The sequence below is a fragment of the Pleurodeles waltl genome, chromosome 11 (genome assembly GCF_031143425.1).
Source record: "Pleurodeles waltl isolate 20211129_DDA chromosome 11, aPleWal1.hap1.20221129, whole genome shotgun sequence".
NCBI lineage: Eukaryota > Metazoa > Chordata > Amphibia > Caudata > Salamandridae > Pleurodeles > Pleurodeles waltl.
This window is the reverse complement of record NC_090450.1, coordinates 691,469,643-691,488,209: the sequence shown is the minus strand read 5'-3', so window position 1 is coordinate 691,488,209 and position 18,567 is coordinate 691,469,643. Positions and strand designations below refer to the sequence as shown.

Below are 18,567 nucleotides of genomic sequence, written 5' to 3'. Positions count from 1 at the left end.
TTATTTGCCACATGCTGCAAACTGGGATTTCCCCTGGGATTTACTGCTCTTTTCCAGCTACTTTACATAAATCCAACCGTACGTATCAGGGTGAGCGGCACATTCTTTCTTCCTTGCTTTTTAAAATCGCATTGGTGCGACAGCTACAAAAAAAAAAAAAAAAAGCTCCACAGAGGACTGCAGTTTAACACTGGTCCACTGTTACTATCATTGTACACGCATGATGTATTACTATTTATCCGTCAACCGGACAGATAGTTAGAACAATTATTACAGGAGATTTTCCGTTTTGGAGCATTTTCAGGACTTCAAATCAACTGGTCCAAAACCAAATTATTTCCTCTGACTGCCGCTACAACTCAAGTGACTACTCAGTACCCATTAAAATGGTGCACAGATACAGTCAAGTATTTGGGCATATACTTCCATCATGATAAAGATCAAATTGTGCACCTCAACTATGGGCCAGCGATGGAGAGGCTAGAAACTCAAATAGAACACTGGGTGAGACTGCTGATCTCCCTGGCAGGTCACATTGCCATTATTAAAATGGTAGTTCTCCCTAAATTCTTAAATCTCTTTATGAATATCCCCATCTCCCTAACTAATTCCTTTTTCAGAGAATTGTGCAGGTTACTGACCCGCCTGATTTGGGTGGACAGTAGTGCAAGAGTGCAATGGGAGGTACTTGCACTTCCCTACGGGAGAGTGGGTTATGCCCTTCCCCATTTTCATCTGTACTACCTGGTGGCAAGTGTAGTTTTGCATATCATTGGTACCACCCATATGCACGTATACAATACACCGTGCTCGAAAGAGACTTGAACTACCCCGCCACATTGCATACGCTTTTTCTGAGGGGCCATGCCTTGGACCATTCGGATGTGTACACACACTCTCCACCACATGCTGGGCTTGGTGGAGACTAGCCCGTATGTTGGCTGGTGGGACGCTGTATTCTCCCGCATTGCCGATAGCTGACAATCCATTGCTCCCGTTGGCCTGCGAACAGCTAGTTAAGCGCACACTTACAGACCTGTCCCTTCACACTATGGGAGACCTGTTTCCTGATAGGCACATATTTTCCAGAACAGGATACCTGCGTTTCTCTGCAGCAACTCTTATCGACCATTTTGTATTGCATAGAGTACAGAGGACGTTGCATGCCCTGATCACAATATAACAGCTTGCACCGAACGATTGCACAACGCTCACGATGCTCATTACAGAAATGGAGGGCGCTAGGATGATCTCCAGGTTTTATAGAGCATGCTTAACCCTGCTACCCACATATGACGCTGTGCTTCGCTGACACTGGAAGACAGACCTGGGGCATTCCATAATAGATAAGATGTGGAAGGACTGTTGCATCCAAACACGCAGATTATCCATGAACAACCGCCACCACCTAATACACTACAAATTCCTCAGGTGCCTGTATGTCACACCAGCTTCTATTTCCAAAATAGACACCTCTCGCTCACATAAATGGCCTCGATGTCAGACCCTGATGGCAGATTTTATACATATGTTGTGGACATGTCCTACTGTCTCCCAGTACTGGAGGGAAGTATTTACATGTCTGTCTCTTATGGTGGATATGGTATTAGACCATGACCCCCCCACCCAGCTTTGCTGGGTTACGTGAGTACCGTTCCTAAGTCAGTTAGACAATATACAGCATGGAAATTACTAAGCGAGAGGTAGCCATACACTGGGGCTCACAACCCACACCCACAGCAGAGGCATGGATGCATAGCCTCATTTACCGGGACACAAACAATGAATGATACGCTTCCCTCCAACCTCACGTCCCCAAAATATTTGGCAACCACTGAAAGACTACCTCACTACACAAGACGCGCATTGACTGTGCTAAGGGGTGGAGATGGGGAGACGATGGTATGGGAACGACTTCACACAATACAAGATCGGGAACAGCGACTGAAATGGATACGCACTGTGGCAGAACTGTGATGCACATCTGACAGCCCCCCCATAACACAACCTTACATACTACTGTTGTGTGCAGGCTCATAAACATGAGGCTTTATACGTTGTCTATTTCTACCTGAGAGATTATTTCTCCCTTCGGTGAGAGGGGGTGGATCTTGCAAAAAGTGCCATGTTAACTGTTGTTTATTGATAAAACGATAAATAAAGTAAAAAAAATAAATAGTATATTATTTCAGGCATAGCCCCTGACTGACTTCATTGTATCATAGAAGGAGAAAAGCTGTTTTTTTACCAACTTACCTACACATTATCACACTATTACATCCTCACAAAATGTAGAACGTAACACTTAAATATTGTGTATTATAATATACTAAACTATAAAATAATGCATTAACTAAATGTAAACGTCTATACAATGTACCAGAACATGATATGGCATTAATACAGTTTATCTAATGTGTCAACCTGATGTTAATTATAACTAGAAAAAAGCAAAGCCAACTAAACGTCAGGTGTTCCAGCACCCCCCAACTCCAACACACATATATATTTTTTGCGACTCCACTAGAATATTTCACAGGCCTTCCACACCCTCACTCAGGAAAAGCATGACACCAAAGTCATTAAGTTGCAGAAGCAATGCAATGCTGTACCACCGGTATAACACATTCTTCGCAGATGCTCACAATAGTAGAAGAGAGGGCATATATGATCTTACACTCACACCTGAACTCTCACGCAAGCAAAACCCACAAAGGCCATATAATTTACAAACTCATGCCGCACCAACATGAGAAATCATTACTTATGCATTTCAACATAAGGAAGGCCCAGGCGTGGACCACTGTGCAATCAGTACACTCAGGCTTAGGTGAAGTTGTATCTGGTAATAGGAATTGTCTGCAATACTTCCTGAATTATTATACAAAATTGTCCAAGCAACGCCATACTTCTTAGATTTATCTAGAGGTCACTGCATTGGCCTGGGTTGAGGGTGGAATGCGCGACTACATGCTTGAGCCATTATTGTTATCTGAGATTAAAGTTGCTTGGCCAGTGGTAGAGACCCTGGATCTGACGGCTTAATGTCCATATTCTTTAAAGAGCTCAATGATAGCCTGGCTCCTCATCTATTCGAATTGTAACTGAGAAGCCAGCAGTACTTTAATACTGGTATATTTCCCCCTACCACAAGTGAAGCCTTAATTTCTTTTATCCTGGAGCCCGACAAAGGCCCCAAATACACTTGCTCGTAAAGACACTTGTCCCAACTGAAATTAGCTAACATAATTCTGGCCTGCGTTCTAGCCAACAAGGTGAATCCATTGCTGAGTAAGCCGATTTTGCCTAATAAGGCAGGTTTTATACCGCGTAGGGCCATGACTAATAATCCACATATGCTCTCTGAGCTAATCAATCGAGTTCTTTCCTGAGATCCAGGATGCCTCAGTGTTTCTGGATGTCAAAAAGGCATTTGAGTCACTTGAGTGGCCCTTCCTTCTAACAGTGATTCGTAAAATGGCAATTGGCAACTATTTCCTTCGGCTGGTTCGGCTCCTATACGCGGATGCCACTGCAAGAATACACATTAATTCTTGCACTTCTGCCACATTAGGATAGATAGGGGTGTTCACCTTGTCAACTATTTTTTGGCATTGCCACAGAGTCACCCTCCTCTTAACTTTGGAAAAACACAGAGAGAAACACATTGCATTCCCCACACATACATTTTTACTATCATTATACACTGATGATATCTTGTGGCTTGTTAAAACCATATGAAAAAAGAGAGAGAATCTTGGACCTAGCATTGTTCTCTTCAGGGCTTCTCTGGAACTCAAATTAACTAGAGCAAGTGAGAGATATTCCCTCTTACTGATGATACTGATAACCCTATGCTTGAATACCTGTTGGCCCGGAAGAAGGATTCAGTTTTCTACTTCGGTTTCCTTGTGAATAGAAACCAGGAGATGAACCTTAGAGACAACTATTCACTGGTGACTGATAAACTGGCCGCTCAAGATGAACGGTAGATTCAGGTGCCCCTGCCCATGGATTGCCGAATTGCGCTACCACCCACTAAGCTTATGTCTGAAAGCTGTGCACTCCACTCACTAGACTTGTATGGGGTGATAAGAAACCTGGATTGCACTGGGAAAAATGTATACTGCCATATGAGTTGGGCAGCTTTGCAGTGCCCGATTTAGATAAAACAATAACTGTGCAGTTGCACTTTGCGATCTACTGGACTTGTTTGCCCATAGGGAGAGATCGGAGAGAGTCAGGGACATTGCGTACTGGCCACTAAGCTGCCTAGGCCAGGCAAGTAGACACAGTAAGGTACACACTGAGCCATATGGTTGGTCGCCAGGAACGCTGGCAAGACATCCGTTTATTCCCTGGAAATGCCCATTGTTGAGAATTAAGCCAGCTGCCGTCACCCGACTGGTCAGTGCAGCACACATTTGCCTGCCTGGTCTTGCTGAAGCCTGGCCAGCTCTTGCCTGAAGTCTTCTATCTTACTCTCAAGCAGTTCAGTGGTTTTAGAGATGGCAACCTGTTAGATGCATTTGCATATTAAAGATTACCTTAGGCAGCTATATCATACTGGGATTCATTCCCTCGTGAACTTGCAGACATCTCCCTGATGGCGCAGATGTTTCCATCTCCAAACACCAGAAGCTAGATCCCGAAATTATCTAAATTGGTCATGGAGTACCTGCCCCCACCTTACCATCAGGCCAAAACACAATGGGAAGCCACACTAAGGGCGGCTAAGGTTTGGAGGATCTGCTGTAAGCAGACACGACTTCTGTTCATTAATTACAAAAATAAGCTCTTTCATGTCTATTTCCCGAGTATGCTATATAATTCACCCTAGCTATTACACAGTATTGAGACCCCATGCTGCATTAAGTGATCTGTAGAGCCAGCCGACTTTATACACTTAATGACTTCTGGCCACCTTGGACAAATAATTAACAACATCGCCTTTACACACTAGTTGCTAAAATATGTTGCAGACATGTCACGTCCCTCCAGACTATTAGTGGCCTGGTTATTGCTGCTAGCCAAACAGAGTGGGGAAGGAAGGAATAAGATACCCTGTCCCAAAGGTGCGAGACTGGCTCAAGGATGTTATTTTATGTATTGAAACTGCTGAGACTCATGCCACCTTGCAGCTTCAAAGTGTTAGACCGAGGGACAAATGGGCACCCTTCAGCGACTATAGGACAACTATATCTGATGTTACCTTATGGAACTAGGGAGGGGGTGGGGGGGGGGGGGAATGGCCTGGAACGATGGGTGATCGGTCGTAGAGTGTGAAAGCTCCGACAGCCTCCAATGAAATCCATTGGCATCCTGTGGAGTCTGAGACCCACACCAACGACTTCTGGCAGTGCTGGCAGTGAAACACCACGGGCAACTCTCCTGGTAAGCTGCTGACTGTGTGTTTAAGGCTGGGGGTAAGTGGTGACCACACCGGGCCTGGTGCAGCAAAGCCGGCCTCTATCCTGTGGCAGCCACAAACAGGAACGTCAACAATGGGTTCCATGGCCGCAGAGCTGGGAAAGCCTAGACTGATGGCGGTGTGGTTGACTGAGACCCAGGCAAGCCTGATGGCGCTGAGGCGAGATGAACAAATCTGCACTGCCCTGCGTCCCTACCACCCCCCACCACTACATGACTGTGAGCCAGGGTGAGCTGCTTACACGCAGAAGATGGAGCGTGGCCCAGGTGAGTACGAACTCAGCCCTACCCACGGTTTGGCCTTGAACGGAGGTCAACATTGGAGAACCAGAAAGACCCCACCAACTTGCCTAGAGACACTGCTGAAAGCCAACAACCCCCGGTTGCAGAGTTTGAGATTCCGCTGCAGGTGGTTTTGTAGGTGTCTGGGTGGCTGAAGCTGAAAGAATACAGGCTCACAGGCCCAGGGAAGTGGCAGGGGCCAGTGCAGCCCACCTGGTGAAGCTTTGGGTAATGACTGGGCCCGCAGAGTGGGGGACTCCCTGAAGTTTGCTAAGCCCTTGGCAACCTCCTAAAGAGGGCTTTTAAGGCCCGATTTTGGTGTAAGGGACTTACCTGCTGGAGCAAGCCAAACACCCCCAGAGACGAAAACCCACTTAAATGAGACTGTGGCGGTGCATGTCACGTGTGACTCTGGAGAATTTAATGTACTACTGGCCCACCCTGCAGACCGGCGGGTGAGCTCAGGAGCCATGAAAAAAGAATAGGAGGAGTCGGTCGCCATGGTGAAGGACAAAGGGCCTAGAGGAGTGCAAGGAAACACTATCACACAATATACCATGCCTCAGGAACTCCTGCAAAGATATACAATACAAATTGAATTGCAGAAGGAACAACAGCCCACTCACCAGCCAGAGGAGCCCACTGTAGCAGAGCTCCTTCTAGCCTTCCAGGCCAGCAGCAAAGCCCTGGAGGGAAAAATGTAAACAGTGTCAATAGATTTCAACTTGGCTGCATACAGATCTGCAGAAAGTGGTAGACCAGGTCCAGACCATTTAGGGCACAGTCACAGAGCTCCAATCCAAACTGAGGCAAAGACTCTGAAGGGTCAGATCATGAGCATCACGACGGCAGGCGCGGAGTTGGAAGACCATGCAGAGGATTCAGAAAATTGCTCACAGCGGAACAGCTTCCGATTCCTGGTGTTCCAAAAACAAGCAGAAGTTAATAACGCTGAACTCTTCCTGGAGAATTAGAATAGGTGGGAGCTGAATCCACTGGACTTATTGGCCCAGTTTGCAGTGGAGATAGCAGACAGAGTGCAGGCGCCATTGCATCCTCCGGAGCCCCACCGACGGCCTTGATCACCTGCATCCAGAACTATAAAGACAGGGACAGTATCCTTAGGGCAGCCCGGCTGGCCTTACAGGAGCGAGTTGAAGACCAGACGATTACGATTTACCCAGAAGGTCCAATGTCAGAGGAGGTCACACATGGAGATGAAACAAACTCCAAATCATGGGTCTACACTACAGGTTGCTTTTCCCTGCCCAATTGTAAGTGCTGCTAAATGAAAAAAGATGCTTTATCGACAGCCCTGAGGATGGGCGGGTAGGCGTGGCTAGAGAGAAGGTACCGGGCAGGAGCCACCAATCTCACAGACTTCAGAATCTTCATGCAGCAAGGTAGGCAGATGGAGAAAGACCTGGCAGAGACATCTGTGGCCTTACCTAACAGCCCTGGCAGACTACGAATGGAGGGAATGGAACAATGATGAGAGCCAGAGACTTCTCATCTGAAGACTCCGGGCCCCTCCCTGGGTGCCTAGTAGCTTCCTGTGGGGGAGCGACACAACAAACTGAGATGTGAACTGCTCGGACAATGGAAGTGACCGCACAACACTGGATGTAAACTAAAGGCCATGATAACTGTGCCCTACTATCATCAAAGTGAAAATCTGGGGGTACCCACATAGATTGTAAAATACTATGCCTTTGGACTGCGCACAACAGTGTTTCGATTCCATTAGGTGGAGGGCCACCCACTTAGAATCACTGGGGCAGAGTGCTCACCTCTGTTGGTGACAGACAACCCCCCAGACGCCTCCCCTCCTGGGAGACGGATTACATGCATTACGTGCCAGAAAGGCAAGGGCTGTCTGGCTGACCAGACACATTGGACGGTCCCTGTGGAAATGCTGTGGGTTTGGTCTCGGCCCACAGAAAAAAAAAGTTTTTCTTTCTATGATATATGTTGTTACCTTGTGTTTTAACTCTAGTGGGGCTGATAGATCACCTGATAGATCACCGCCGTTATCGTTACTGTTTGCTGTTGGGGTAGAATGTACATAGCTCTCCTGCATCCAGGGAGTGCTAGTGACACACCTGGGAGAACCATCAGTTGGAGTGAAACATGGGTTTGCTCATTGGGAAGGTTGAGAAGGGAGAGGATGCTGTAGCTTTCTGGGGACGTGGGGTGGGAAATGTTGGGGAGAAGTTACACATTGTGACCAGAACAGACAGGAGAGATGGGACATCATCTCAGTGCTGAAGCATGGGTGGTGCAGACACTTTGCCTTGAGCAGACATAAAAAACACACTACTGACAAGGAATGTCAGAGGACTGAGCAGCTGTCCCAAGTGTTATAGAGTGCATTTATACTTTAAGTGCCACAGTGTACAAATAGCCATGATGCAAGAGGGGCACCTGCTAAGAGGAGCAATCCCCAAGATCTGTAAAAAGATCTGTAAAAAAATGGAAGGGCGCGTTGTACGCGGCAATCCACTCTTGTTACATTAGGGGTGTCCTGACATGGGTCACAGCTGGGATTCCCTTCACTGAGAAGACAGTAATTGCAGACCCAGTGGGCCAGTACCTCCTAGATGAATACAAAGCATGTTTAGTCAATATATATGTCCCCAACATAGATAAGACATTCTTCCCAGACCTTATACGCTTATTGCTCCATACAAACACAAAAGGTAATTTGGGCAGGAGACTTTAATTGTGTGCTAGACTGGTGACTGGATAGTCACCCATCCCCACTGACTGATCCCGAAGTTACCCTGAAACGAGGAATAGAGGACCTCCAGTTGCTGGATCTGCGGTGCCATCATCAGTCAGGGGAGAAATCCTACTCATACTACTCACAAGTACCTGGGGGGACATAGTAGGCTGGATCATGTACCAGGGCACTGAGAAGACACAGGGATGTTTAGACTTTCGTTATATCTGAACTGATACCTTTCAGACCACTCCCCACTTTTGGTGGTCGTTTGCCCTGAGGGACCTAGTCCCAGGGTCCTGTTGTGGTCGCTACATGCTGATAGACGTGGGATTTGTATCCCATATTGGGGTCTTCACTACCAGATTCTTTCAAGAAAAAAGTAATCCGCAAAAGACAGGGCAACAGAATGGGAAGTGAATAAAGTCACTTTGAGGGATGAATGCATTGCTAACATGTACGGAGTATAGAAGTAACCAGAACGAGAGCTGCTCAGCCTGGAGCAAGCACAGGCAGTGCTGGATGCAAGAGTAGATCTTGAGCCAGATGAGCTAGTCTGGCTGACTGAGTTCTGGCAGCAGGTTAAGGAGGACTGGGGACGACTAGACAAATATGTTCACACATCCTTTAGACAGAGACTGTTCAGTGAGGGAGACAAAGCGAAGAGGATGTGGGTGCTGTTGCACTGGCAGGAGCATCTATAGATGCACATTGTTCGACAAACCAGAGGCAATGGAGAGGACATCCTTGATCAGGCCAAAATAAATTAGGCCTGTACACAATATTTACCATCTGGTTTTTCGGGAAGGGAGGGGCCGTACCTGTCCTTGGGCTGGACAGGTACTGGACAGATGCAGCTTTCCCGGGACTGACACCTGACCACCAGAGGCGCCGCTTGAAATGGCAGAACAACGCAGAGCACTGGAGTCCCTGCCATGGGCGAAGTCCCCAGGAGCGGATGACATACTAATGGAAGTTTACCAGTCGCTGGCACCTCAGCTTCTGGAACACATGATGGAGATCTACGCGGAAGTGAGGGAGAAGGCCGTATTGCCCCTTAGGATGGGAGAAGCTGTGATGGTTCTGATTCCAAAGCCTGGACATGACCAGGCTTGTCTGGCCTCCTATAGGCCTTAATTTATGCTTAACGTGGATGTAAACTTGCTCTGTAAAGTCTTGGCAAACCAGGTGCTTAAAGTGGTCAGCTCCATGATCGACCCCAACCGAACAGGTTTGACTCCTGGAAGAAGCACAATGTATAACACACAGCGGGTCAACCATGTGATTCATGCCGTGTCAGATGTTCTGACTCAAGCAGTGTTCACAGTGCTTGACCTGGAGCGCATGTTTTGCTACGGTAGGGTGGCAATATGGCTGAGCAGCCTTGAAAGAAATGGGGTTTGGCCCAAATTCTATCAAATGAGTTTAACTGCTATACATCGATCCGGTGGCCAGGGTACACATAAGGGGGTTATGGTCTCGGAGCTGTGGCCTTTTGGGAGAACAAGGCAGGGACGCCCACTCTCCCTGGTGGTGGAACCGCTTGCATGCCGCCTGCGTTAAAGATTGAGGCCCTGGTCATTGAAGTGGGAGAACAAGTACATATGGTGTCCCTCTATGCAGACGATGTTCTGCTATATCTGAATGAACCAGCTCAGGCGATGCCCATATTGCAGATAGATCTGGGTGAGTTTGCAGACATCTCTGGACTACATATAAATAAAACAAAGAGTAATTTATTCCCCTTAGGGTGGCAGGTACGGGAAGAGGTGGCTGCACCAAGGAAAGTGGGAATGAGATGGGAAAGAGGCAGATTTAGGTACCTTGGGGTTTGGATAACGCACAATAATGCAGCTCATGCGATAAACGTCGGGACGCTATTGAAGGAACTGGAGAATTCCATGGAGTTCTGGACCGGACTACCTAAAATGGTGATCCTCTATTGGTGCATTTATGTACTGCTGAATCCCATTGCAGACAATTAAATCAAATACTTAACCATCGGGTGTGGACGGGAAAGAGAAGCCGGGTAACGCTGGATAACCGGAAACTCCCTCTGGCAAATGAAGTCTGGGTCTCCTGGACCTATTTTGTACAATGTGGTGACACAGCTCTAGCTCACTATAGGTTGGATTGACACAGATCCCAACCTGGAGTGATCTTTATTGGTGCGAACACATTGGCGATACACCCTACAGCACCTCTTTTTCATGGGCAGGGGAGTTCCAAAAGACCTTTCCAATCTTATTAAACTCTTGGTGGATGTTTGGTATACAGTGGTTACCAGACCCTACAGAAAAAAAATGAAACTCTAAGGTGGATGTGGCCCTTTGCATCCCTGAGGAACAAAATGTCCCTGACTCAATGTTTGCATGAAAGTAGGCAACCTATATTGTAATAAAATATTTATAACATTTGATCAATCATGAGAAAAGTTTGGAGTGGGAAAGGGTCATTTTCTATAGTACACTATGGGCCAGATGTACCAAAAAAGCACTTTGCGATTTCCTAATAGCGAATCTTAGCAATTTGCTATTAGTAAATTGCAAACTGTGATGTATGACAGTGTGTTTGACGCCGTTAGCCATTCGCAGTGGGTTGCAAATGGACCTGCCTCATCAATATTTATGAGGGAGGTTGCAATTTGCAACCCACTGTGAATCGCTACAATCACAGGGATGGTGGTCTACTGGGGACCGCAGACCACCAGGACTGTGATTGCTGTTAAATTTTGTTTTTTGTAATGCACCCCATTTTCCTTTAAGAAAACCGGGATGCACTACCAAAAGAAAACAAAAAGGTTTTCTTTTCATTTTTTAGGAGTAGGCAGAAGTCTGTGAGACCACTGCTGGCTCTAAAAAAAAAATCTTTGCACCTCCATTCGCAATGGGGAAAGGGTCCCCTGGGGACCCTCTCGCATTTGCGAATGCCTTACCAACTACCACCAACTTGAAGTCTGTGGTAACTGCGATTGTTTTGAGACCGCATTACCGGACACAAATAAATCATACATGGTCCTGCATGTCGCTATTAGGAAGGGGTGCCCTTGGCACGCTCCTTCCTATTAGCAAGTCGCAACCCCTAATTTGCGAGTCAGTAATAGGTTACTGACTCGCAAAATAAGGAAGGTCCATGGCAAAAATAATTTTACCGGTCTCAAATGTCTGTTAAAAGAGCTTCATACATCTGGCACAGAATTAGCTCATGTGGCATGCCAGGTGTGGACAACATTCCCAGATGAACCCCCAGAGCAAAATGTGGTGTGTGCCACTTGGTGGGATATCGGAGGTCCATTCACACTCCTGCCAGTGGCGGCCCGTCCTTTTGGGCGGAGGGCCCCCCCCACCTTTTGCCCCCATGAAGAGTGTCTGTCAGGCTGAACAAAGGCCAGCCTGACAGACACTCATCATTTTCAGCTCAGACAGCCAGGAGTGAGACATGCGCGATTTGCGCAGACTCCTGGCTGCCTGAGCTGAACTTTGCTGGGCTGAGGCTGGGCTCCTATGGGCGTGACCTCCTCGGCTCAGCAAAGGTGCCTTGAGGCCTTCCCCTTGGTGACGAGAAAAGCGTCACCCATTGACACTCGCCCTGGGCGCTTCAGGTTTAAGCCCTGAAGCGCCCAGGGCGAGTGTCAATCAGTGACACCTTGTCACAGAGTGGGGTGGGGTCAGCAGTCTCACTGATCCCATCCCACTCTGACCAGGCTGGGACTGCTGCCTTCCCTCAGCAGATGTCCCAACCCTCCTGGGACCTGGAGGCTGAAGGTAAGTGTGTGTGTGTATGTGTGTGTGATCTTTTAAAATGAATGTTTGGTGCATGCGTGCATGTTTGAATGTTATGAGGGTTAATGGATGTGCGTGCGTGCGTGTGTGAAAGAATGAGTGTGTGTGATGTTTTAAAATGAATGTTTGGTGCGTACGTGCATGCATGTTTGAATGGTATGAGTGTTGTTAATTGATGTGCGTGCGTGTCTGTGTGTGAAAGAATGAGTGTGTGTGTGTGTGTGTGTGTGTGTGTGTGTGTGTGTGTGTGTGTGTGTGTGCGCGCGCGCTTCCCGCCGCCCCCTCCCTCCTAAAGCTGGCGGCCTCCACTGGCTCCTGCACAAGGCACTGTGAGAGGACGTGGGTACAATTCCCAGAGCAAACGACAAGTGGGCGGAGGGGAGCTTAAAGGCGCTGACAGGTCGAGAATGGGAAAAAGTCTGTGTGCCAGTGAAAACGATCTCTCTCAATGCCAGTTTTAAAAGATTAATTTTAACTATTTGCATGAGACCTACCTCAGACCCTACAGACGAAAGGGACTCGACCCCTTGACATCAGTGTCCTGTGGCAGATCACAGCCTACTTTTTACACATGACCTGGTCTTGCCCAGCGATGGCTTTTTAGTGTCTCGTCACTGCAGAAATGTCATAGATTACAGCGCTGCCACTTGATAGGTTGATAAAGCTATGCTTATTAAATAGCATTAAGGAATGGAAAAAAAATGAAAAATGGGGACACGTATGGCGGCATTAGGAAAAGTCTGGCTAAACACAAGATTGCACTTCACTGGAAGTTGCCCCAGGCTCCTCTGGAGCTGAGGGGGCGGAGCGATCTCCGAGAATGGGCGTTGCTGACTCTCAACCAATGAAACGTGTGAGGCCAGGTGAAAGATTGGGAAAGCATTTAGACATACGGGAGGGGATCACGGGACAAGGTGTGGGGACACCATAGGAGTCTGCAGGTGGTGGTAGAATAACCAAGCACTGAGGGACGGGACACGACTGGGTTGGGTCCTTTTGGACGGCGCTATGAAAAACCCCGATATTGATTGCCGTTTGGTAGATGTCACATATCAATGTAAAATGCTGGGCTGAATGAAACACCTGTTTAACAGTTCATTTCTAAAAGCACTAAATAAAAATGATTTACCTGATAGAACTCACGACTGCAAGAATGTATACACCAAGAGATAAAATGATCAGTTGGTACATCCTTTGAGGTCTCATGCTTTGTGATAACCTCTGACCCAGAAAATGCTTTTGTGATCCGGGGCCAGATGTCTTCCAAACAGCAGGTGGCCTATTTGTAACTGTTAAACTGCAAGCTCCTCTGTCTGTACACGATGCTCGGTGCTGTAGATGCAATGAGGTTTCGTCTCAAATACATTGGTGTTGCATTTTCTTTCTCTATTACGTACATATGAATATAATTACATTTTATGACTGTGGCCTCTAGGCATGCGACACTATGCTCTATCGCCTGTTGAAAACGTAATAGACATAAATTACATAAATGCAGACAATGGCAGAACACATTTAACAGCCATCCTTAACCCTTGTACAACACAGCATAAAGGCCATATAATTGACAAAGTAATACCACCCCGATAGTAAATTACATTCCTTTCACATACCAAAACCCATAAACACGGAACAGACAGCAAGTCTGTATTCTCATGCATACAATGCAGCATCAAAACCATCTAGCCAACAAAGTGTGGATGGGTAAACAATAACTATTAATTCCCAGAAAATGGGATCAAGTGTAAATTCCTATGGCTGCCTCATCCTGACACAAACACTCTAAGACTTCAACTAAAATTGATTATCCCTTTAATCCATTCAGCCGTCATCATTTAAATGCATCATTGACTTGATTCACCATTACACAACTTCTAACACTCTGATATTGCGCCAATATGATTATGGTAGAAAAGAGATCTCAAAAATGCACCTAATACTGTAAAGAGTGCTATAAGGACAAACAAATGGCATAAAATAATTTATCCTAATTTTGCATTGCATTATGCTGCTTCACAGTCGAGAGTGGCAGTACCTGGGAACCTTTCAGCCCAGGTGGGATCTTTGGCTGATGGTGAGGCCACAAACACCATTGGGATGTTGCCCGCAGCATCCTCCCGATTGGCACTGCAGTAACGAACTTCCCTGAAACAAAGGTGAAGTCAGTCACTCAAGAGACAGAAGTGTTCTCCAAGGCCTTTCAAACTAATTCACTCCATTCGTCTGACACTTCTCTTGTGTACCAAGCCAGTCACCTAGTGCCGCTCTATGCAACAAACTTTTGTTGTAAGAATTTTCATAGTGAATAGCATATCTTACAATTCATTGATATCTTTGTCGGGGAACACAAAATAGTTAGTGGCAGTGAGACCCAGCTCCTCCTTAGTGCCTCTGATACCCAAAAAGAGGCTTATTCCAGCGACGCCGTGGTGCACCATGCTGAGCTGGGAGCGAATGCCTGGAGGAAAAGAAAGAGTCAGGTGGCCATTTGATGCTTTAATTATGGATGGTGCACATATACTACTGAATGAAAAGAAACAATGAGGCAGGAGTTTAACAATGGACTAACTGCAACAACGTAAATTGGATAGTACCTTGACCCGCTGTAGAGGCAAATGATGGGCCCACAGACCAGAAGAGATGTAAATAAACACATTCTAAAGATACACTGATGCTTTAAACAGACTCACGGAGGAAACAAGAGGGACTTTATTTATTTTTCAAAAACCTTATTGATTTTAACCACAAAATGCCCAAGCATGGTACAGAGCCAACAGTAAAGTAAAATAGATTCACCACAGTACATGCCAATTAATGAGCCCCATTGATTTAACCCCAACCATGACCAGACAAATAGCTTTAAACCTCAATCGCTGCCCATGCAATCAATAAAATGCAGCCCCATGGAGATGCATGTCCCCTTCCATTGACCATAGTTGAGGTGGACATAGTTCCAAGTGTATCCCTCTGTGTACGACCCAGTCCTTCCAGACTTCATGGTTTTTATGTGGGCACCCCCTGGCCAAGTAAATTGGATGTCCTAGACTCATGCAATGATCCATACCAGTGGCCCATCTATCTACTGAGGGTGCCCTAAACCTTTCCATGCCCATGCAATGTGGCGCTTAGCTATCAGTAGTCCCAACCAGAGCAGCGCTCTTTTATGTCTGTCACTCCCTATACCTTCTGTGATATGTAGAATGTCTACTTTTGGGTCTGAAGGGATCTTCCAGCCCAGTATTGTCTCCAAGGTTCCCAGTACAACCGCTCAAAAGTGTGATAAAGCCGGGCAGTGCCAGAATCTATCAGGTCCCCAGTGGGTCGTTACAGCACATGCAACATCCCGAGCCAACAAATCCAATTTTGAACAGTTGTGTTCTCCTAAGGAATGTGCGATCTAACAGTTTGAGCTGGGTCATCCGGAACTGAGAAGCTATCGCCACCTCCCTGGGGGCAGTCACTATCTAAATCCAGTCCTCATTCTCCAGTGGTCCCAAGTCTTGTGCTCATGCCTCCCGCAACCAGACCAGAGGGTCTGGTTGGTTGCACAGCAACATCTGGTATAATGGACAATGTGTGTTACTTATTATCAGTTAGTAGGATTTTCGCCTCCATGGGTGAGTATTCAGAGATGGGTGCGGTGCATGTGATGTTCTGCCTGCAGCTCCTGGAAGGACTTCTGTGAACCATTGTGGAGTACATCGTCCAAGTTCGATATACCTATGGTGTCCAATATGGAGACTCCACGAACAGCGGAGACCTGCAGGAGTCTAGTCCCCTTCCACAGTGGGGTCCCCAGTGTGAGCCTGCCTACCCATCTCATGGCCTTTGCCGTGTCCATCCAGCTAGACAGAACAACTCTTGTGAAGGTGGGCAGGACCTCAGGATATTCCCAAAGCACAGTAAGCGGGAGAAGACTACCATGGTCCTTGACCCACCCCTCCACCCTGTATGCTGGGTCGTCAAATCCCTCACACCATCAGTTGTTAATTATCAGGTGGTGCACTGCCCCGCAATATCGTAGTATGCCTAGGGTAGCTATGCCACCTTCAAAAGTAGGTTGCCAGCACTTTTCAAGGGCAATCCGGGAGCCAAAATTTCATGTCCTTCACCAAGCCCTCCAGTTGAGGCTGCAGGTTGATCTCGTATGCCCAGGCCCTATTTTCAGTGATTAAGAACCCCAGGTATTTAAACCACAAGGTAAGCACCTTCAGCTCTAGTGCGCATGCCATGCCATTCAGGCATTGGGCAATAGGACATATATGGATGATTTGGCCCTGTTCATATGTAAGCCAGAGTAAATTTCAAAAACATTGTAGAATTGAAGGGCACAGAGCCTCATCATCTCAGAGTTGTCCAGATATAGTAAGACAATCTGTGTGGAGGGCTATTCTGTTGCTGACCATCGGAAGCTGTGAAACAACGCATACACTCATACCCAGGTCACCAGGGGTTAGTCGTACATGCCTGATGAATTTTGGCCCAAAGCCAAAACGGATCAAGAGGACGAACAGTTAGTCACCAAGTCGAATGCCTTCTGGAAGTCTACCAGCAGCAGTGTTTGGTAACCTGGAAGTCAGGTACTCATCTCGATGGCGTTGTTGACCCTCTGTATGTTGTGTCTGGTGGCCCAGCGGGCATAAATCCAGATTGCTCAGGGCGGACAAGGCAGTCGATCACACCCGAGAGCCAGTTAGCTAACATTTTAGCTCAAATTCTGACCTCTGCGTTCAGCAAAGTTATTGGCCTGTATTCCTTGCAGCGGGTGCCACGGAGGCCCGGCTTTGGAATCGCTACTATGTCTGCTGCTCTGAGGTCTCTGAGCAGCTCACCGTTCGCTAGGGCTTTAATTAAAGGTCTGCAACAGCAGTGTGTCCACCTGGGGCCATATAAGTAACAAGAGTGACTTTAAATCGAAAGGTCTCATTAAGGTCAGTAAACAGACTCACTAACTGCAGAAACAAAAGGAAAGGTATTCAAATTCACGGAAGAGACACAAAAGAATATAACTGGACTCCTTAAACAAACTTTGACGAAGCTGTTCAGTCTGGAGTTGGCCAGCCCTTTGGATTTGTCAATGCTTATTTCCTTTGGTCATAGTTTTTATAAAAATGCTTGCATACCTTTAAAACTACATTGGAAAAAAGCAAGAAAAAAATGTTTCAGTCTTAAAAACACACATTGCCATTGACGTCCTTGGCATTGAAGGGAACTACTTTGTGTGCGGTTGTTGTCGTTGTGAAAGGGCAGAACGTCGTCACTCACAGTAAAGTTAGCCAATCGCTGGAATAAGATGGCCCACTGCCTCATGGTATATACTACCTTGGGCGCAGGAAACATCTGAATGACAACAACAGACTGAATTCATGAAGAGGGCTGGTAAAAAGTCTTATAGTTAAGTGTATTTTATATATAATTTAACCTAAAGTCAAAAGGTCTTGGCTAACACGCTAGACCTAAAAAGAGGCCCATAAAATGACTCGCAGAAAGAAGCATAATGCGTAGAAGGAGGACTCATTGAAGATAAAAACGTGACCAATAAAACTAAGTCCTCAGTGAAAGAATAAGGAATAGAAATGCTCATTAAAGGCATAGACTGGACATCGAGTAACCAAGAAAGGCTATCAGAAATACACAGGCACGATTCTGGAAAACATGTTGTGAAAACGTGTTTGTATGAGGATACACATAACAGTCATGGGAACGATTATGACATGGCACACTGAGAACGGAAAAGGCACCGTCAGAAGGTTTAAGAGAGAAAGTGGCCCACAAATTAGTAGATACATAATGCATGTTTGTAAAATCATAATAGAATTTTGTAGGATCCCAATCTGCAAAGCTACACACCCAAATAGTTTCAATCCAATACTTAATACACAGGATTTCTGGTGAATATATTGGGTACTGCACTCCTCACCTGAAGACCGGGTCACGTAGTTTTCTACATAAATCAAAGCAAAACAATGCCAGCAGGGATGTGGAATTCCTATCGCCCGACGCCCGGGACATCTTGTTTGGGGTCAAGGGCTACAAGTTTTTATGTTTACTTTGTCCTTGGGACAAGTAGGCCCAACCCCCTGCAGCACAAACCCTTTGGCTGCCTGATTACAGAGAGTGGAACTCTCTGCAGTTGAGTTAATGTGTTTCCAAAAGTTAATGCTGTTCGAACTTGTATTTATGGTTCATTATTTGAAAGTCATCATTATTAGGGTGAGTGCTGTAAATAAATGTTTTAAGGTCACACTTCACAACTGACGTTGGTTCCAGTACAAAAAAAAAAAAAACGTGTATACACATGTTTGAAAAGTTTAGGCTATGAGGCTAAGTTTAATGCTCCCAGAATGCTCT

The 18,567-nt window shown here is 46.4% G+C and overlaps 1 protein-coding gene across 3 annotated transcripts in view; it reads right to left on the bottom strand.

Moving 5' to 3' along the window:
* RETSAT (retinol saturase) overlaps positions 1 to 18,567 on the bottom strand; it is a 144,469-nt gene that overhangs the window by 73,710 nt on the left and 52,192 nt on the right. For all 3 annotated transcript variants that reach the window (XM_069214226.1, XM_069214225.1, XM_069214224.1), the window contains 2 exons: positions 14,536 to 14,674; positions 14,252 to 14,361 (listed from right to left, as the gene is read on the bottom strand). In XM_069214226.1, the coding sequence (XP_069070327.1) occupies positions 14,252 to 14,361; positions 14,536 to 14,674 (249 nt within the window). The remainder of the gene's footprint in view (positions 1 to 14,251; positions 14,362 to 14,535; positions 14,675 to 18,567) is intronic.